We start from the raw sequence: 22,522 nt of genomic DNA on the forward strand, positions 1-22,522 counted from the left end.
TTGTACTTTATTTAATATTTTTGTCGATACCTTAGCATGTCGTCCTACACCTCCACTTTTAGAACAAAGAGGTGATTGTCTACCATCACTAGATAGGATTTAAAGTGTATATCTCTACCACACAAATGTACAACTAAAATTTCAGTGTTATATCTTGTTCCAACTTAGATGTCTGCATATATATTTTCCTAATAAATTTCTCTAGTTGACAGTTGTGCAGATTGAAAATGACTTGGGATCAAGAATGAGATGCAACAGCTGCTGCTAGTTGGAAAGATGTGTACATCTTCCTAGCCAATGTGTGGATATCAAAATAAAATGACATATCTATAGTAAATAATATTTTAGTAATCAGTATGTTGTAGTTGTTGGAATAATCTTAAATTTAGTTATTAATTATTTATTTATTTAATTATTAGATATTTAGCAATAGATTAATTATTAGAGAAAAATATTATTTTAGAATTGTTTAGTAGTGGGGTAGTGGAGTTATGGAGTAAATTATGGACATGTAATTTACCCATTAATTAGTAGTGGTTAGTTTTAGTAATAGTTAGTTTTAATATGTTTGTAAAGCCTATATAATGACTAGTTTACCTTGAGTTTTAGAAGAAGAAAAAGAAAACAAAAAAATATAGCAGTACAAGTTCTCTGCAAAATGTAGATGTCTTTTTTCTCTAAGTTTTTCCAACATGGCATCAGAGCTATATGTTCTAAGGCTTGTGAGACTCTTATAAAAATACATACATTTATATATATATATATTAAGTATTTATCTGAGATTTCAAATGGCATTAAAAATTTCTCCATATATATTTAGTGAAATATCAAGATGAAATGGTACGTGGAAAAAGGAAAGAGAAGCAAGAATAAAAATGAAGGAGGAACATGAGCGGGGGAAATAATGAGAAAGATATCATGGCTCAAGAGGCCATGAAAGAAATTTTATTTTAGAGTTGTGGAGAGAAAGTGCTCCAAAGTGTTTTTGATGAGATAGTGCATCAAAATTGATGGTGGTGAGAAGTGCATCACATGCGAAGAGAAAGTGCTTCGTAAATTTAAGATTATGGGGGTGAATGTTGGAATAATCTTAAATTTAGTTATTAATTATTTATTTATTTAATTATTAGATATTTAGCAATAGATTAATTATTAGAGAAAAATATTATTTTAGAATTGTTTAGTAGTGGGGTAGTGGAGTTATGGAGTAAATTATGGACATGTAATTTACCCATTAATTAGTAGTGGTTAGTTTTAGTAATAGTTAGTTTTAATATGTTTGTAAAGCCTATATAATGACTAGTTTACCTTGAGTTTTAGAAGAAGAAAAAGAAAACAAAAAAATATAGCAGTACAAGTTCTCTGCAAAATGTAGATGTCTTTTTTCTTTTTCTCTAAGTTTTTCCAACAGTAGTCATCTATAATTAACAAGTTTTGTGTTTGAAGTTGGAATTACATTTTTCCCCCTTTACTTTTTCAGTATCACTTTTCTACTTACAGTAGAACCGACAGAAGGTAATTTTTGTTTTTAGGTATGGTCAATTACAAATTACTCTACCAAGGCTTAAACCCTCTCTCTTGTTATCCTGGGAAGTGGGGTTTTTTTGTGTGTACAATACTAGGGTTAAGAAGGTAGTGTTGACAACCAGTGCAATTTTCATGAAGAAAACCCCATACAGATCAGAAGAATTGTGGTGGTGGTGTCAAGTGAAACCTGAACTTGATAGTATAATTTGGCTTTTAAGATGTCAGGCTGGAGTAAAAGAAACTTGCACTTGCAGTTTATTTACTTACAAATGGTACAATTTTGTAAACAAATTATTCATAATAATATTGGCAAAAAAAGCACAGGTGGGACTTTGAATGTCACAGCGTACCAACCAATAATTCTTATTTACAAACTTATTATAATCTTATAATTTAATCAAGCCGAATCTAAGTAATCAATATATTGAAGTCTGTTAAACAGGTCATTACCAATAGTGCTTAATCAAACTATTGTTTAATTAAACAGTATTTCTATGTAACAATTTCATATGTGAAAGCCAGCCCTTGTCACATTATTGTCATTGTTTGTTCTTCAATCACTATGGTAAAATTGAATTTAGCATATAGTTCGGCTACTGTTTTGTTGCATGTACACAAATGCTTAGTCTATTAAATTTTGTTTGGTAATTTTAGAGAATTATGTGATTAATTAATGTGCTGTTTTGTGGATATTTCCTGCATTTTCTTTCTTTATTAAGCCATTGCATGCACTCATGAATAATGTTTTTTTTAAAGATATGTTGATGGTGTATGCAATTGATACTAAAAGCTTTGAATGTTGGATATATCTTGATCTTATTCGGTGGCAGGGAGGGCCAAAATATATCATAACTTTTTTATACATAATCTACCATCAAAATTCTTATAATAACAATAAGGTTTTACATACTTAAACTTACAATCACAACGCTATTCCACGAAATTTCATATTTTGAAATCTTTGAAGTACATCATCGGTCTTAACGGTTAAGAAAATATCTCGTTCATCATAAGTGACTAATAATCATTTAGCCACTCATCTCCTACTCTATTACGAAACCTAGTCTTTACAATATTCATAGCAAGTAACCCCCAGAATAGCATTGTGATTTTAATAGTCTAGTAACGAAAGAATTGTTAAATTATTTTAGAGGGCATTTGTAAACTTACATTTTATTTAATGAGAGATTTCAAATGACAGAATTTGAGTTGTCATTTCAAATTTTTATATTTATACTAATATTTGAATGTCCCGGATTTCCAATGAAATCCAGTTTCCCAAACGGGACATTAAGTTAATTGGCCAAGTAAGATTTTTTCACTCCTCTCCGAATAGCCAATTGCAATCAGATCACAGGCAATGTGATACATTGTGGGAGACGTACAGTTACTAAAACATCAATCCATGTTCCTATTAATGCGTTACATTGAAACATGATCGTCCATGGCTTTTTGAAATTTGAAAAAATACATCCTGTTTCTCATGCTCTGTTGCTCCGTGAGGTGATCTATGATATATTCCTGATAAAGGACTGGAATCCATAGTTGGTCCTTGTGTAGTTGTTTTATTTCTTAAATGACCCTTTATCTGTCATTGATTTCGTTTTTAGCTATACTATCTTGAATGACATTGTGATTTAGGTGTATTATTATTCTTATTATTATCTCATTACTTAGGCAAGAAAAACTCGGCGCCACCACTTGAAAGGGACCGTCAAACTACGAGCGGTGACTCTAGGTTCTTCTTCCAAAAAGCAAGCTTCAGTAACATTAAAATACCTCCACACATGGAGCAGATTGCAAACTAAAATTAGAGCTCGCAGGGCTAGTATGATAGTGGAAGCCAGAATCAAACAAAGGAAGCTGGAGAATCAGATAAAACTTGAAACAAAGCTTCATGACCTCGAGGTAAAATTTTCTCATGCATGCAAGTAGTTTATTTCTCACTAATCAGTATTCAGTACTCAAATAAATATTATGGTAGATAAACATACTTGATTAACATATTTTTTTAGGTATTCTTCTCGTAAATAGTTCACTAATTCATTTTTAAAACATCTAAGACAGTATTCACTTGTCTTCGCCACGTAATACCAAGTACAAACATCTGAAGAATGAACCTGACCTTTAGTCCTAGGGACAGAATCCCAGAAGTCATATTTTTCGGGTTGCACTGAGATAAAATATGTGTATGTGGTATCATAAGTTTTTTCCTGTGCGACACCAACTGCCAAATTTATGTTTTTAATTAGTTTGAGCTATTTGAGGGAAAAAAGTTTAGTTGGGATTTTTGCTGGTTCAGTTATTCTAAATATTAAATCCAGCATTTTCTAATGGATTAATAAGTCTATGGAGGAATATTACTGACCTCAGAACTGTGATGCCTGTCATTTCAGAATGGAATTGGAATTGTGATAGACCTACTAGATTGAAATGCAGTTTGCAACTATAGTTTGATGCTAAGATGTTCACTGGATTCACGGCTAGCATACCAGCATTTTATATTTAAGTTCATATATACTGCATTATTCGTGGAAAAGAATGTCCAATGGCTGCAGGGTAGCTTACAGGCCACATAACAATATTTTATAATTCACATATATATGAGCATTATTTATGGAGAAGAATGTCTAATAGTTGCATTGTAGCTGAAAGGCTACATAACAACATTTTTTTCATCATACATGTGAGAAATATTTGTGGAGAAGAATGTTTCACAGTTGCATGGTATAGCTTACAGGCTACAGAAGAGTAAGTCGGCATTGTTACTGCAGTTCCACAAACTCAAAACCTACCTAAAACATACTTTGTTAAATTAAAATAGTTTAAACCTGTTCAGGTGCGACAATATTAATCATGTGATATGATCTTTATATTTGTAAAGATAAGAATGTGAAGTCCATCTGTGCTATACATTAGTATTTTAACATCCACCATACAAGACTTGTAGCATTACGTAGAAGAATATACAGTATTCACTATGCCTCCTATCTTAAATCTCATTATGCTAGCTGATAACTCCTGGTGGCGGGGCCGCTCCTTCGACGTCGTGCCTGGATCCTTCGCCGCCGTGGAGGTGTGGATGTGGTGGGGTTCCTACAAAAAAATACCGGAAGGGGGGTTTGGATCCCGCGGCGCCTCCGGTGTGAGAGTAAGAACTCGCTTTTAGGGAAGATGAAGATAGATATGAATGCAGGGTGGCTGTGTGTGTATATGAGTGTGAAAGTGTGATTAACCCCAAAACCTCACCTTCTTGGGCTATTTATAAGGATAGGGTTTTGGGGTTGGTACCTTTGAATCATAGCCATTGGTTCTGGGAGCGGGGGGGATACCTGGCTGGAGTGGATGCTTTACACGTGTCAGCGCGGGACTGGGCTAGGAATGTTCTGAGGATCCTCTGACACGTGCCCCGATTATTCTCATGATTGATGTGTGATAGTTGTCCCTATCATGTGCTTAGGCCAGTGTCTCACGTGCTGTGATTCCTCAAGATTGTTCTTGCGGGACTGGGTCAGCCAGGATTGGCAATGTTCGGGCGTAGACTGATTTAGGATACAACACTAGTCCTTCCAGGAGTTTCATGGAGTTAGGAGTCGAGTACTAGTCCTTCCAGGAGATGCATGGAGTTAGGAGTCGAGGACTAGCCCTTCCAGGAGCTGTATGGAGTTGTGGGTCCAGGACTAGTCCTTCTATGGAGTTAGGAGTCGAGGACTAGCCCTTCCAAGAGCTGTATGGAGTTGCGGGTCCAGGACTAGTCCTTCCAGGAGCTATATGTACTATCTCGTGCCCCCCACTCTCTTATGCAGATTTTCTGGATGGGAGAGTAAATTTGGGCTTGTTTGAAGAACGTGAGTTTTTGATTATTTTCTTTTAGAAGTATTTGAGCTTTTCTCGCCCCCAGTTCAGATTGCGTTGAGTTCAGCCAATCAGGACTGAGGTTGGTTGTCTTTAGAAGGATTTGAGCTTTTCTTGCCCCCCCCAGTCCGGATTGCGTTGAGCTCAGCCAATCCGGACTAAAGTTGGTTGTCTTTAGAAAAATTTGAGCTTTTCTTGCCCCTAGTCCGGATTGCGTTGAGGTGAGCTAATCCGGACTAAAGTTGGTTGTCTTTAGAAGAATTTGAGCTTTTCTTGCCCCCCAGTCCGGATTGTGTTGAGTTCAGCCAATCCGGACTAAAGTTGGTTGGCTTTAGAAGAATTTGAGCTTTTATTGCCCCCTAGTCTGGATGGCTTTGAGTTCAGTCAGTTCGGCCTAATGTTGGTTGTCTTTAGAAGGATTTGAGCTTTTCTTTCTCCCGGTCCGGATTGCGTTGAGTTCAGCCAATCCGGACTAAAGTTGGTTGTCTTTAGAAGAATTTGAGTTTTTCTTGTCCCCACTCCGGATTGCGTTGAGTTAAGTAGTTCGGACTTGGAAGTTGAAAAGGTTTTGGTGTTTTCCCCCCCCAATGATTTGAATTTTAACAGCTGTAAGAATTGTGGAGAGACGTGCCTCATCATTGTCTGTATTAATTACAGTTTTGATGGGCCGTCCAGATCTTGCCACGTGGCGAGGGGGTCACGGTTTCACCGTGCCTATAAAAGGCACCCCTGACTCTCCCTTTTCTTTTTTATCTTCCTCTGAGTTTTTCCTTGCTTTTGCTTTCTTTTTTCTTCTCTAAAGCTTTTTCCGGCGGTTCTAAACGAGAGTATTTGAGGCTTCCTGTTCGTTGTTCGGTCGTCTCCAGATTCTCCTTTCTCTTTAAACCCGTAAGTTTCTTCTACTTTCTTGTATTTGTTTTTGCATATGCTTCGAGTTCTTATCTCTTATTTTTGTTTTGATTCATTTGCTCCATGTGTTTCTTGTGTTTCTTGTGTATATATTTATGTATGTGTATGTTTTTATGTATAGTTTGGTGTCTTGATTTCGTTTAATTGTGTTTCTGGGATTAGGGGTTTTTGCCGAGTCCGGACTTGGTTGCTTTGTCCGGACTTATAGTTCTGTAATTGGTTTTTGTTGTTTTGTGTTGTTGTGGCCTTTGGGTCCGGAGTAATAGGCTAGTTTTAGGGTTTTGTAGTCCGGAGTGGTTACTCTGTTTTTGGTGTTTGTTTTGGCTTTTGAGCTTGGGTCTCCAGACTGTTTGCTTTTGAATTTAAATAAAATTAAACATAGGATAGTCCGGACCATGTAACTTTCAAGATAAATAAACTGTAGGGATTTAGACTAATCTTTATCACTTGTTTTAGGTTTATGGTCCAGACTAAAACTCGTGCCAAGGCTTACATAACTTGCTATCCGGGGCCGTCTGGTTCAGATTTGGAGTCTTCCAGTGATTCTGAGCGGGTTGAAATGGGGAAGAAGGCTTCCACCTCTGATTCCGAAGCCATAACTAAACTATCTGTAGCTAAGATTTCCTCTAGGAAGGTGCCTTGCACTCCGGAGGGCTTATGGGTTGATACGCTGGGTTAATTCATCACTAAGAGTGATGAGACAGAGAACAGCTTCTACTACAGAAGTATTAGGTCCGGGTATGCGAGGCAGCCTAATGCGGGTCCGGGGCGTTATAATAAGGAGGAATTCGACAGAAAGTTTGCGGATAGTATAGTGTCCAAGGAGTATTATGAGTTGAGGGATGAGTACGATGCTTTGGACCATGCGACGCAGGATTCCTCCGTCCGGGTTGCTTTTCAATTGGACCCTCAGATTGAGTGGAGGTGGCCGGAGCCGGACGAGCGGATTTATCATAGGCCAGCCGATGGGTTTATTCCGGTTTGGTTGGAGTATCTCCGGTCCGGGTGGAATCCGCACTGGCATTTATTTCTCAAACATTTGTGTAAGTATGAGTATAAGCTGTCTCCGATGCAAATAACTCTGAATGGGATCAAGTAGATGACTTGGTTCATTGCTTGCTGCAACCAGTTCAAAGTTCAGCCCACTTTCAAATTATGGCATCACTTATTCAGTTTGGTCCGGTTTAGCCAGATGCCTTTACATGAGCTTCGATTCCGGGCTTCAGAGTGTGGTTATGCTGGCTCCTACAGGCCTGTCATTCAGCAATTTTCATTGAAGTACTGGAATAGGGAATTGATCATGCTGAGGGGGTTGGATTTGCATTATCTCCCCCACATTGCTGCTGACGGAGTCCGGGCTAGGTTTCGCAGGGATGTCCTCCGGGGAGATGCCATCCGGATGATATTTGATTTTTGTGAATGTTTGGGTTTCCAGATGACCCGTGATACTTTCATGATTCACATGACTATGCATAGGCTAGGTTGTAAGCTACTTTGTTTATGTCCGGACTTCTTATGTGTTCTGTGTCCGGACTGCTTCCTTTTATTGTATTTCTTTGTAGTTTTTTGACTTGTGTTTGTTGCTTTGTTTTCTAGCAGGCTTACCACATTATAATCAGGATATGTCTTCTTCGGCATACAATGAAGCACTTAGTGGTTTGGGCAAAGCTTTCAAGCTGCCGAAGAAAGCTGTTGTTGCTGGGTCCGAATCCAATGCTTCTGTGGAGGAGGGGTCCCAGAGCAATGCTGTGTCAAGGCCGGAGTTTGATGTAACTGAGAAAGCTCCGGAGCAGGTTGTTGAAGTGGAGATGGGTGATGAGTTTGCCAACTTGGAGGATTTGGAGCCTCTTGGAGAGGTTCCTGATGTTGAATCCGGACGGAAGAAGAAGAGGTTCCGGACTCTTGGTTCCAAACCTCCCCACCGAGTCAAAATTTTGAAGCTGGTATTGGGTCTAGGGTGGATAGGGGGAAGGGTATTGTGGAAGAGCAACCGGAGAGATCCAGTCTGGAGCTTGAGCTGAAAGTTGCGCACTTTATGGCTGAGATACCTTCTCCTAAGGAGTGGAAGGAGATGAACCTCTCCGGATTCGATGCTACGATGAAGGAGTGTACTCGTATCTGGGGCCAGGTGTTAGTCCCTTAACAATATAGCAAGAATTACAGAAGGGGGGTTGAATGGAATTCTTGAACCTTTTTCTTGAAATAAAAATGTTCAACTCGATTATGGATATATTTGTTTTGATTAGCACAATACGGAATGTAAACTTGAATGAATCAAAACATAAGTAATTAAAAATAAGAGGCTTTAAAAACTTTCTGGTGGATTTAAACAATTCCACCAGAGATATATTTAATATATCGAGAGGACTCTGTGTGCAGAAATGCTCACAGCTGCTTACAAAATAGAACTGCTAAAAAAAACAAGAAATGCTAAAGATAGTGCTTACAAAGATTTCTCTGTTGTTGTTTCTTAGCTATCTCAGTTATTTTTCTATTTGCTACTCTCTTGGTTTATATATTACCAAGATTACAAAGTCAAAAGAACTGAACAAATATAAAATCTAACAGTCTTGATCTTTGCTGCTTTTCGTCCTCTATTACCCAGTTATTGGGCTTCCATAGTGTACTTGTATCCAACTCAACTGCTGTGTGTCGGCTTTCACTGTTCAACTGATGTTTAAATCTTGATATGATCATCAGTTGACTTTCAGATCATCCGTCGATGACTTAATTGATCATTCGTCGACTGCTATGTTAAACATCCGTTGATAGTCATTTGATCATCCGTCGAAGCTTTGTTAAGCATCCGTTGGTAGCTATTTTGGCACTTGACTTCATTTCACTTATACAGAATTACAAGACATTGCTTATGTACAGTTAATCAACCTATTTTGCATATCTAGTTAAAGTCAACGTGACTTATATGCTACTTCAGATTCTATACAAAGGTGCATACAACACTGTGCTACAAACTTATTATTACATAAGCTACTCACTCGATGGATAATAAGTTAATCATCCGTCGGGACTATAATGAGTTATCCATCGGGACTATAATTCTTATCCGTCGAGTGCTACATTATTTCACTAAGTAAAATTTACTTAGATGTTTTGTTAAGGTAATCATCAAGTACACAACATATTCACAACAATCTCCCCCAATTTATGTCTACTGGAATTGTAGCCATAAATTAAGAGATACTTGATGATAACAAAACATCCTAAACATATATCTTTAAAGATAAGTAGATAAAACTGAAAGTGCTTCAATTTAAACAAAAATGTACAAGGTTTGGCTCACAGTCAGTTCAAGATGCTCCTCTAGTCTGAGCAGATTTTTCTAGTTTCTTGAAGGTCTGGATCTTCTTCCAAGCTTTCTGTTGTTTTCTTCAATTTGATTCTGGAGCTGTCTGTGGAATTCTAATTCATCAGATTCTGAGAGATCTAACATTTCTTGCATTTCCAAGAGAGTCTCATTGCTAGAGATACTCAATTGGTCTTCTAATCTGAAGAATCTTCTCACACCCTTGTCATCCATGAATTCCATCAGCCAGTAGGGCCTTAGATGCACTCTTCTCCCTGTGTATGGGATGATAAGAGTTTTGGGTAGTGCATCTTTGGCTCTAACACTCCTTAGCTCTTCAATCTTCTTCAATACTAATCTTCTTGCAGTTATATTGAACCCAAAGTTTTTCTTGAAGGATGAATAGACTTTGATCAACACAGCTTGGCTTTCTTGAAGTATCCTGTGAAGAGGCTACTGAATCTCCCTTCCCCCTTTGTACTTGAACACCAACCTTTCAGGTAGGTTTCTGTATACATCAATTGCCCTTACCTCATCCAGCTCCTCCAGATAAAGATTTAGATCTGAGAATTCTTTGATGTCACACAAGTACAAGTAGTCTCCCCTGTTGACCTTGGGTTGAGTTTTGACTACTGACTTGGATTTGAGAGGTGACAGCTTCACTTTCTTGACTGCCCTTGATTTTGTCCTTCTTGGCTTAGTAAGAATTGGCAAGTTAAAGTCAGGTATTGGTAATTTATCCCACTCTATTGGCTCATCCTTTGACACAATAGGCTCTCCATGTATATTCCTGTAGGGGTCCACCACCCTTATGTCTTCAAACACCACAAAGGGCTTTGATGCTTGAGTTTCAGCTTGAGTGGATTCCTTTGGAAATTGATCTTCCAATTCCTTGTCAACAACATCCAACTTTCTTTTAGCCAGTTCTTTCTTTCTTGGGGATTTCTTCTATTTTTCAATCTTCTTCTCTGATTCAGTAGCTTGAGATGGTTGAGAGGGAATTTGTTGAGAAGAATTCACAGCCTGTAGCTTGGCCAAGATAGTAAACTGTTCTTTCTTTTGTTTAGACATCTTTGCATCTAGAGCAGCTTGCCTCTTTTCCTGCTTCAATCTGGCTTTTTCTTCTTCCTTTGCATGAGCAAATTGTGGATGTCCAGCTACCACACAAATTTCCTTCCCATTTCTGAATATCTTTGCAATTCTCTTTCTTGAGGCTGAATCAGCTGGATCTTTGTAGAGGAGAATAGATCTTGACAGAAGCTTCTTTTCATCAGGCTTGGGTGTCTCATACACAGAATCCATAGGTTTCTTCAAAGATAACTTTGGATAGTTTGCCCTTGGTTTAAGAATTATCTCAGCCTTTGTAGTCTTGATGCCGGAAGATTGTCCTTTCTCCAGATAGTTCATGCTCATCTCATTCACATTGATTGGCTTGACATGAGAGTGATGGATGGCTGACTGATCTGGTTCCTTGACTAATTGAAACTTTTTCTGTATTTCCTCATCAATCTTTTTCCAGTTGATCAGAGTCAACTCTCCTTTATCAGCATCTTTCAAATTTGCTGCTGCTGCATTTATAATATCTATACCATCTGCAACTGGTGGCTTGGAGATAGTAATTGAAGGTACAATTACTTTGCTGATTTGAACTAGAAGTTTCTCCCCCTCAGTTGGTCCTTTCTTCCCCTTACTTGATTTTCTCTCCCCCTTTTTGTTATCATCAAGTGGAGGAGTTAGGCCTTGTGCTTTAGCCAGTTGCATAAGAAGATTTGTCTGAGTCTGTTAATTTTGAAGAAGTAGAGCCACTGAATTCTCAATAACCTAAACTCTGTTCTCCAGCTTGGCTATCTTCTTGTCAGAATCTGATTCTATCCTTAATCTTAGTAATAGATCATGCATGGTACCATATGGCATTATTGAATCCAGCTTCTCAGAGTTATATGTCTTTAAGTCAGCTATATCCTTTTTCAATTCATCCACACTGAGATTCTGTCTTGAGTGTTGGATCTTCATTAAATGTAAGGAGTCTAGGTGAGCTTGAAGAACAGCCTTGGTACCAGCATCTGAAGCTTCCTGAAGGGCCTGCTGAATAGCTATTACTTGTTTTACCAAAGACACCTCAAATTGCCCTGGTGAAAATTCCTTTGCCCATGCCCATTTAGGTAAACTGAAAGCAGAACTTGGGCCTTCAGCTCCCCCTAAGTTCATGCTTCCATCCAAAGAACCAGAGTCATCATCATCAGAATTTACTCCAAATTCTTCAGATGGCTCTCCATCTTGAGAAGGCATTCTGTTCACAGCAGCTTTATCTTTTTGAAGAGATTCTGTGGTGTGCACTAAATTCAAAGTCTGCTCTGCCTCCACATTGCCCTGAGCAGCCAACAGTTGATAGGCTGAAACAAGGTGAGTAAAAGTGTCAGCATCCAAGGAAATGTTATCAATTACAGCTATATAATCTTGCTGAAATTGTCTTTCCTTGTCAGCATCATCCACAATTATTGACTCACTAGCAATGGTTGGTTCCATCCTTATTTCTCCAGTACCTGCCTTTCTCTCATATTCTCTCTTTTGTTGCATCAGGGTCTCACCCTGGCTCCCCACCCTCACACCCTTACCTTCACCTACTAAGGTGGGACTCCTCTCACTCACTTTTGCCAATCCTGAATGAATGGATTGCTGAGATTCACTCTTTTCCTCTCTTTTTGCCTGGGAGCAACCCAGCCTCTCACTCAATGCACTCTCCTCTCTCAGTCCTAAGAGTGATTGTATTACCACCAAATCTTCTGCACTTGAAATTATTGAAGTTTGAAGTTGTGCAGAGACACTCGACGGATAAGTGATATCCGTCGGGTGAGTGGTAAAGCTATCTGACGGATAACTGCTGTTAAGCTTATCCGTCGGGATACAATCACTACTCGATGGATGAGCAATATCCATCGAGAGAGTAGAAATGAATGAGGTGGGAAGAGAAACTATTGTTGACTCTGTGTTGATTGGAGTTATTTGAGGCACAGATGTCATAATAGAGTCAGAAAGAATTGGCAAGTGAGCCAACAAATCTTCTAAAAGATGATGCTCACTTGCACTAGATTTTGGCTTCCCCAACAGAGTTAAAGAAGGGGAATCAGGAATTGAAGTGTTTATCATGTCCACTTCTAGTGAGTTAGTTGGTGAGTATTGTGTTTCTGTGGCTTCTATTATGAGAGATTTTGGCTGTGACTCCACATTTATTGGAGCCACATCAATCTGAATTTGAGAAGGTGCAGGGACTGTGTCTTTAGCACCAGTTTGCACTAAGTGTGTGCCCTGTGCATCCCCAATTGTTTTGGATTTCTTCTTTCTAGTGTAAGTTTGGAGTGAGCTTGTGTCCCTAACCCTCTTGGCCTGTGCTCTTGGATGAGAGCTTTGTTCAATAGCCACATCCTTTTGGGAGGATGCAGCTAGAAGTGAGCTTTTGTCCTTTTTAAGCACTACAGTTTGTTGGGAAACTGCAGTGTGGCTAGGCTGGGATTCACTCAACTCTCCAACCTTATCCTTGGGGTTTCTTTGATGTTCACCCCTTCACTCACCTATCTTACCCTCCTTCACACTCCCCTCTTTGGCTTTGGTAGATTTTTGAACTGGTACCTTTTGAGAGATACCAGAGGGGGTTTTCTTTGATTTGGATTTAGAAATTGCAGTTATTTTGGCATCTTTGGTAGGCAACTGTTTGGTCATTGTCACAGTTGCCATAGGTATGCCTGAAGTCAAAGAAATAGAAGAGATTGGAATAGTTGAGGGTCTGGATGAACTTACCTCACTTACCTGAGGTGTCAGGATTACAGGAAAATAGAACAACGGCACATCCTTGTGATGGTTGGCTCTGTTCAAGTCTGCAATGATTCTTCTCTCTTGAACCCAACAAGCTAATTTGTTGTTTGGGTTCTCAAGTTCAATCTCTTGACAAAGATGGTTAGCCAAAAGCATAAAAAATCTAGCATAGTAAATATTCTTTCCTCTTTTGGCTAAGTCACCTAGTTTAAAACCTAACTCATACACAACAAGGTCACTGAAATTGTAATATTTGTCTGTAACTAGCATGTATAGCATGTTAAGCATGAAAATGTTCACAGAATCAAAATTACTGATTTTTCCAGAAAAGACTTTAGTTACTACATCACACAAGTAACTCCATTCCTTCCTAAGACCTAGTCTTCTAATTTCACTTAGTTTTGCAGTAGGAAGTGCATAATGAATGGAATTGAGCATATTGACAATATTAGTGTCAGTGTGTGGTGCAGTTACATTATCATCAGAAATCTTGAAACATGCTTTTATGACATCACTATTGATACAGAAATCATTACCTTTGATGGTTAGAGTGATGGTTTTGTCAGTAGAGTTATAGATTGCTGTTGTCCACATCTCCTCAACAACTTCACAATAAATTGTGGGTGATTCCAGCATGGCAAAACTTAACTTGCAGTTGTTCACGAAGTCCATCATCTTATGATAGTCTTCAGATTGCTGAATCCCCTTATTGACCAAGGCAGTGAAGTTGTTCTTCTCATAGATGAACCCAGTCTGTGACATGATCTTAACTACGGGTGCCATTGTTAGAGAAGAAAAGCTTGAAGAGAAAGAGGATTTTTGCTTGAGAGAGAATGAAGTAACACAGTTGAATTTGAGAATGATAAAAGAAAATGATTAGAATGAAATAAGCTTTTATACTTTACTCAAAATCAACTGATAAAAATAATAAAGAGAAGTAAATTACCCAATAGAAATTGTCTAAAATAGCCGTTTTTTAAAATAAACTGTAAAAATTCTACCCATTATCCGTCGTGTAATGCTTACAAACTGTAAGTATACTCGATGGATAATGTTCAGGGAATTAACGGTTAAGATTTAGACACTTCGATGGATGAGGATAAGTTGATATCTGTCGAGCTTTAAAATACTCCAGAAAAGTAATTGATTTTTATTTACAATTTGTATATCGACGGATGACTCAACTCGATGGATAATGGTCATCCGTCGAGATGCAAATTTTGACTTAGCCAAAATTTTCATCCAAGACTAAAAATCAGTTAAATTTCTGGCTACTTTTCAACTTGCAAAATAATTCAGATAAATTCAAGAGTAATTAAGCATACCTAACTCACTTACCAACCTAGAAAAGGTGGATTCATCCAGTGGTTTGGTAAAAATATCTGCAAGTTGCTTCTCACTTGGAACAAAATGTAACTCTACAGTACCATTCATTACATGTTCCCTTATGAAATGGTACTTGATGTCTATATGCTTTGTCCTTGAATGTTGCACTGGATTTTCAGTGATGGCAATAGCACTTGTGTTGTCACAGAAAATAGGAATCCTTTCAACTTGCAAACCATAGTCTAGCAATTGATTTTTCATCCATAAAATCTGTGCACAGCAACTGCCAGCAGCAATATATTCAACTTCAGCTGTAGAAGTAGAAACTGAATTTTGCTTTTTACTGAACCAGGACACAAGCTTGTCTCCTAAAAATTGACAGGTTCCTGTTGTGCTTTTTCTATCAATTCTGCAACCTGCATAATCTGTATCTGAATAACCAGTTAGATCAAAGCCAGAATCTCTAGGATACCAAATGCCAAGGTTTGGTGTTCCTTTGAGATATCTGAAGATTCTCTTAATAGCTATCAAATGAGACTCTCTAGGATCAGCCTAAAATCTAGCACACAAACATGTAGCAAACATTATATCTGGCCTACTAGCTATTAAGTACAGAAGTGAGCCAACCATGCCTCTATAACTTGAAATATCCACAGACTTTTCAATAGTGTTTAGTTCAAGCTTAGTTGCAGTGGCCATGGGAGTTTTTGCAGATGTGCAATCCATTAGATCAAACTTCTTTAAAAGATCAAAAATATATTTAGTTTGACTAATGAATATTCCATCACTAACTTGCTTAACTTGTAAACCAAGAAAGTAAGTTAGTTCTCCCATCATACTCATTTCATACTTGCTTTGCATCAGTTTGGCAAACTTTTTACAAAGTTTCTCATCTGTAGAGCCAAAAATAATATCATCTACATAAATTTGAACAAGTATGCTAGAGCCATTCACATTTCTGAAAAATAAAGTTTTATCTACAGTACCTCTTGTGAAGTGATTTTCCAAAAGGAACTTTAATAAAATATCATACTAGGCTCTAGGTGCTTGCTTCAATCCATAAAGTGCTTTCATTAGATAATAGACATACTCTGGGAAATTTGGTTCAAAGCCAGGAGGTTGACTTACATACACTTCTTCCTCCAAATCTCCATTCAGAAAGGCACTTTTGACATCCATTTGATAGACCTTGAAATTGGCATGGGCTGCATAGGCTAAGAAGATTCTGATGGCTTCAAGTCTTGCAACAGGAGCAAATGTTTCATCAAAATCTATTCCTTCTTGCTAACAATAGCCTTTAGCAACCAATCTTGCTTTGTTCCTTACTACTATGCCATTTTCATCCATCTTATTTCTGAATACCCATTTGGTGTCTATTGGATTCTTTCCTGTAGGCTTGGGTGCCAGCTTCCATACTTTATTCCTTTCAAATTGGTTTAGCTCCTTCTGCATAGCTAAAATCCAATCAGGATCTAACAAGGCTTCTTCTACCTTCTTTGGTTCTTCCTTAGACAGGAAGCTGCTGTATAGATATTCTTCTTGAGTTGCTCTCCTGGTTTGAACTCTGGAAGAAACATCACCAATAATCAGTTCAAAGGGATGATCTTTTGTCCATTTTCTTGGTTGAGGTAGATTAGCCCTAGATGAAGAGACCTCAATGTTGTCTTGATGTGTGATTGAGTTTTGATTGCTAGAAACTCCCCCTGAGTTTGTGGATCTTTGATTTGAGATTGGGGTGCTTTCTATGGGTGATCTGCCTTGACTTCCTGTTCCTTTTGATAACCCGACGGATGGTAAATTTTGAGTACCGATGGATGAGGCAGGTTATCTTCCGACGGATAATACAGATTGCCTTCCGACAGATGAAGCATTATGTAACTCGACGGATGTTGAGTTTTGTGCTTCATTTGTAGTAGATTTGTCTGCATTATCCTTAGACACTGTTTCTTGATCACTCTCATCATCACTTTCATCACTGACCATCTTAACATTGTCGAATTTGAGGCTCTCATGGTAATCTCCATCTTTTAGTCCTTCAATCTTTTTATCATCAAACACAACATGTATAGATTCAACAACAATGTTGGTTCTTATATTGTAGACTTTATATGCTTTACCAACAGCATATCCAACAAAAATTCCTTCATCTGCTTTAGCATCAAACTTCCCATTTTGATCAGTTTGATTTCTCAGAATATAGCATTTACAGCCAAAGACATGAAGAAAGTTCAGAGTTGGCTTTTTGTTCTTGAACAATTGATAAGGTGTCATGCATCTTGCTTGATTAATCAGAGAGATGTTCTGAGTGTAGCATGCAGTGTTTACAGCTTCAGCCCAGAAGTATGTTGGTAGTTTTGATTCTTCAAGCATTGTCCTTGCAGCTTCAATAAGAGATCTATTCTTTCTTTCCACTACTCCATTCTGTTTTGGAGTCCTTGCTGCTGAAAACTCATGCAAGTTTCCATTTTCCTCATAAAATGCTCTCATGACATAGTTCTTGAACTCCGTTCCAGAACTCAGTTCCATTATCACTCCTGATTCTTCTAACTTTGAAATCAGGATGATTGTTAACTTGCCTTATGTGATTGATGATGATTTCACTAGCTTCATCCTTGGACTTTAGAAAATAGGTCCAAGAGAACTTTGAGAAATCATCTACAATTACTAGGCAAAATCTTTTCTTTGAGATTGACAATATATTGACTGGTCCAAACAAATCCATGTGAAGCCGTTGTAGAGGCTCTTCAATTGCTGAATCAAGTTTTTTCCTGAATGATGCTTTAATCTGCTTCCCTTTTTGGCAGGCATCACACAGTCCATCCTTTGTAAACTCCACCATAGGAATGCCTCTAACTATCTCTTTCTTTACCAGCTCATTCATGGTCTTGAAGTTCAAATGGGATAGCTTCTTGTGCCATAGCCAACTTTTATCTTGACTTGCTTTATTGAGAAGACAAGTTACAGATTCTACTTTAGTTGAGTTGAAGTCAGCTAGATACACATTTCCTCTTCTCACACCAGTGAGAACCACTTTGTTGTTTTGATTATTAATCATAACAAAGGTTTCTTTGTTGAAGGTTCCCGAGTTGCCTTTATCACAAAGCTGGCTGATACTCAACAGATTGTGTTTAAGACCATCCACTAAGGCAACCTCTTTAATGATGACATTGTCCTTTGAAATCAAGCCATATCCCACAGTATAACCTTTGCTGTCATCTCCAAAAGTGATACTTGGGCCAGCTCTCTCTTCAAACTCTGTGAGCAGGGTAGAATCACCAGTCATGTGTCTTGAACAACCACTATCCAAGTACCAAAGATTCCTTCTGTTTCCCTGCACACATCAAAATCAAATCAAGTTGATTTTGGTACCCAAGTTTCCTTGGGTCCTGCCTTGTTAGCTTTCTTCTTCTGTTTCTTAGCATTTAACTTAGGAATTTCATATTCTTCCTTAGTCATTTGGGTTGGGCCTTTGAAACCACTAGATGCAACAGAATTATCATGCATGTTATGGCTAACAGGAAATGGCATGCTTGGTGCAAATATGTTATTCCAGTAAGGCATGCTAAATGGCATTTGAGGCATATTGTATGCAGCATACTATGGATTAGGTGCAAATGGCATATTAGCAAACTGTGCATTCATGTTCTGTGTAGGCATAGCATTAACAGGCATGGGAGGCATGGCATTCATGTTAGAGAATTGAGGCTGAACAGAAATGGGAGTAGGCATGGCAGATTTGCAATTAACAGACAAATGATTTACACTACCACATTTGATACAAATTTTTCTAGAAGCATATTTGTCAGGTGTGTAGTTATTATGTTTGTTAATCCCTACTTTACCATTCCTATTATTTTTCCTTTTAGTCTCTGTTTTTACCTCTATCTTCTCAAGTTTGTCACTTAACTGTTTGACAGTCATGTGACCAACATTAGCCTTCTTCCCTTTCTTGGCTTGACTTGACTCTCCTGAAACAAAGTTCTTGGAAACAGACCCATACTTTTGATTTAGCTTGGTTAATTTGGCTTTGCTAATGGGTTTGCTCACAGCCGACGGATGAGGATTTTTATCATTCAACGGATAACACTTTTTGTTATCCGACGGATAGTTCTCATCATCCGTCGAGTCTACATCTGTCAGCAATCCATCTACCAAAATAGGTTCTAGTTTCTCCTTATTCTTTTTCCAGGCTTCATCACAAAAAGACTCAATTCCTTGAACCTTGGTGATTTGAGCATGAACATCTCTGGATGTTTTCCATGCTTTAATCACCTCCTGTTCATGATCGAGCTGCTTCTTTAAAATTTCTTCCTTTTTCAAGGACTCAGTTAATTCCTCCTTGGCAATTCTACACTCAATTTTTAGTTTCTCAAACTCAACAAACTGAGACTCAAGCACATTATTCCTCTCACTCAAAAACAAGTTGTTTTCTTTGATTTTAGTATTTTCTTTAGTGAGGGACTTAAGTGTAACACGCAAATGATACAATTCTGTAGACATGTCATTTATTGCATCATTACACTCAGCTTTAGATAAATGTGCAAGGTTTGTAGTGATTACCTGAGTGTTTGAGGAACTTGTCTCTGTTTCATCAGACTTGGCCATAAGAGCTAGATTGACATTGCTGACATCCTCATCTTCATCTAGACCCTCAGCTGCCCAGTCATTCTCTTGTGTAATAAAAGCCCTTTCCTTCTGTTTGAGTAGATCAAAGTATTTTGCTTATAATCCACAGACTCAAATCTTTTCTTACTGGAATCTGACTTATACACTCATTTGCAAAATGCCCTGCCAAGCCACATTTGAAACACTTGAATTTTGATTTATCCACCATGTTTCTATTTGGCTTGGAAGCTCCAAAGTTCTTCTTGAACTTGAGCTTGGCAAATCTTCTTGAAAGGAATGCTAGGTGCTCATCAATGTCCTCCATGTCATCTTGGCTCAATGAATCTTCACTTTCTGCAGCTAGCCCTTTACCCTTGCTTTCACAGGCCTTTGAAGTTGATTCCACAGCTTCCATCTTCACTTCCTTCTCCTTTTCCAGTTCAGCCACTAGTGCAATGGATCCTCCTTTCTTCTTTCCTCTCTCCATTCTTTCATCCTGCTCTATCTCAAGCTCATAGGTCTTCAGAATGCCATACAGTCTCTCCAAAGTAAACTCCTTATAATCTTGTGAGTTTCTCAATGAGACTGTCATTGGTTTCCATTCCTTTGGAAGAGATCTGAGAAATTTCAGATTGGAGTCTTTAGTCTGATAGACTCTTCCATGCAATTTAAGAGCATTTAGTAGCTTTTGGAATCTACTAAAAATGTCAGTGAGTGACTCACTTTCTTCATTGTGAAAATGCTCATATTGCTGAATCAGGAGCTGCATTTTATTTTCTCTTACTTGCTCAGTACCATCACAGATTATCTGTATTGTGTCCCAAACTTCCTTGGCAGTCTTGCAGTTAATGATGTTATCAAACATGTCTGCATCAACACCATTGAACAGAATGTTCATAGCCTTTTTATCTTTCCTGACTTGTTCAATATCAGGATCAGACCATTCATGCCTTGGCTTTGGTACAGATGGTTCATTTACTGTTGCAGCTCTCATAGGAACATGAGGGTCTCTTTCTATGCAATCCACATAGGCCTCATCTTGAGAAAGCATATGAAGATGCATCTTTACCTTCCAATGATGGTAATTATCTTTATCAAGAAAAGAAATCTTGACTCCAACATCTTTCTTGTTCATCTTGCTGAATTGTTTTGATCTTTAAACTCTTTGTAGATTAAGAGCTTGCTCTGATACCAATTGTTAGTCCCTTAACAATATAGCAAGAATTACAGAAGGGGGGTTGAATGGAATTCTTGAACCTTTTTCTTGAAATAAAAATGTTCAACTCGATTATGGATATATTTGTTTTGATTAGCACAATGCGGAATGTAAACTTGAATGAATCAAAACATAAGTAATTAAAAACAAGAGGCTTTAAAAACTTTCTGGTGGATTTAAACAATTCCACCAGAGATATATTTAATATATCGAGAGGACTCTGTGTGCAGAAATGCTCACAACTGCTTACAAAATAAAACTGCTAAAAAAACAGGAAATGTTAAAGATAGTGCTTACAAAGATTTCTCTGTGGTTGTTTCTTAGCTATCTCAGTTATTTTTCTATTTGCTACTCTCTTGGTTTATATATTACCAAGATTACAAAGTCAAAAGAACTGAACAAATATAAAATCTAACAGTCTTGATCTTTGCTGCTTTTCGTCCTCTATTACCCAGTTAATGGGCTTCCACAGTGTACTTGTATCCAACTCAACGACTGTGTGTCAGCTTTCACTGTTCAACTGATGTTTGAATCTTGATATGATCATCAGTCGACTTTCAGATCATCCGTCGATGACTTAATTGATCATCCATCGACTGCTATGTTAAACATCCGTTGATAGTCATTTGATCATCCGTCGAAGCTTTGTTAAGCATCCGTTGGTAGCTATTTTGGCACTTGACTTCATTTCACTTATACAGAATTACAAGACATTGCTTATGTACAGTTAATCAACCTATTCTGCATATCTAGTTAAAGTCAACATGACTTATATGCTACTTCAGATTCTATACAAAGGTGCATCCAATACTGTGCTACAAACTTATTATTACATAAGCTACTCACTCGATGGATAATAAGTTAATCATCCGTCGGGACTATAATGAGTTATCCGTCGGGACTATAATTCTTATCCGTCGAGTGCTACATTATTTCACTAGGTAAAATCTACTTAGATGTTTTGTTTAGATAATCATCAAGTACACAACATATTCACAACACCAGGTATGGAATATTTCGCTGAGTTCTGTTTATCTTTTATTCTTGTCTTGAGTATTTTTCTGAGGTTTGTATCTTATGTTTTGTAGCTTGGTGGTTATATGGCCGGAGCTGCTTCCCTTGTATATAATGACTTGAAGAATGCTCGGACCTCCATTGCTGATAAGGACACTGAGATTGGTCAGCTCCAGGATCAGATCATTGTCAAGGATACTTCTTTGGCCGGACTAAATAAGCATCTTAATGATGTCACGACCCGGGCTGAGAATGCTGAGAAGGAGGCTGCGGATTTAAAGTCTGACTTAGCTGAACTCCAGAAGCAGCTTTCCTCTGTGAGGCCGGAGTTCGAGGTCATTGAAGAGTTCAAGAAGTCCGGAGAGTATGACAGGGCGATTGTGAATGCTGGTGCTCCGGAGATTGGTCGATGTTGGGTTATTGCTGAAAGACACATCAAGACTGATCCGGAGGCGAATTGGGACAGCTTTGTTGAAGAGTTCATTAAGGCTAAGCAGAACATTGATGCTGGACTCGGTGATCCAGAGCCCTTCGATGGTCCTTGCCCTAGCTTCCTTCCTCCCAATGCTCCGGAGTCCTAATTTCTTCTGAATTGTAATTTGATGTTGCTATGAGACTTTTAACCATTTGCTGTTTGTAATTTTCGTACTTTGCTCCGGGCTGACTTTTAGTCCGGTTGTGTTTTGAATGTTTGCCTTTATTGCTGTTATTCTGCTTTGCTATTTTAGTTTCTTTTTACCTTAGAAATTTTTTCTAAGTTGTAGTTTGCTCTAGTCTTGACTAATAGCTTGTTTGGACTAGTGGTTATCTTTTTTACTTAGAAAATTAATTCTAAGTAAAAATGGTTGCTCCTGTCCTGACTAATAGATTGTCCGGACTAGTGGTTGCTTTTTAGTTAGAAAATTAATTCTAAGTAAAAATGGTTGCATTAGTCCTGATTAATAGCTTGTCCGGAC

General features: G+C 38.1%; 1 protein-coding gene across 1 annotated transcript; it reads left to right on the plus strand.

Moving 5' to 3' along the window:
* Positions 1 to 3,220: 3,220 nt before the first annotated feature.
* LOC141663795 (uncharacterized) lies at positions 3,221 to 22,256 on the plus strand. Its single transcript, XM_074469617.1, has 2 exons — positions 3,221 to 3,435; positions 21,641 to 22,256. The coding sequence occupies exons 1-2, from the start codon at positions 3,358 to 3,360 to the stop codon at positions 22,145 to 22,147; spliced, it is 585 nt and encodes a 194-aa protein (XP_074325718.1). The 5' UTR covers positions 3,221 to 3,357; the 3' UTR covers positions 22,148 to 22,256.
* The last annotated feature ends 266 nt before the right edge of the window (positions 22,257 to 22,522 follow it).

The sequence above is a fragment of the Apium graveolens genome, chromosome 6 (assembly GCF_009905375.1).
Source record: "Apium graveolens cultivar Ventura chromosome 6, ASM990537v1, whole genome shotgun sequence".
Taxonomy (NCBI): Eukaryota; Viridiplantae; Streptophyta; class Magnoliopsida; order Apiales; family Apiaceae; genus Apium; species Apium graveolens.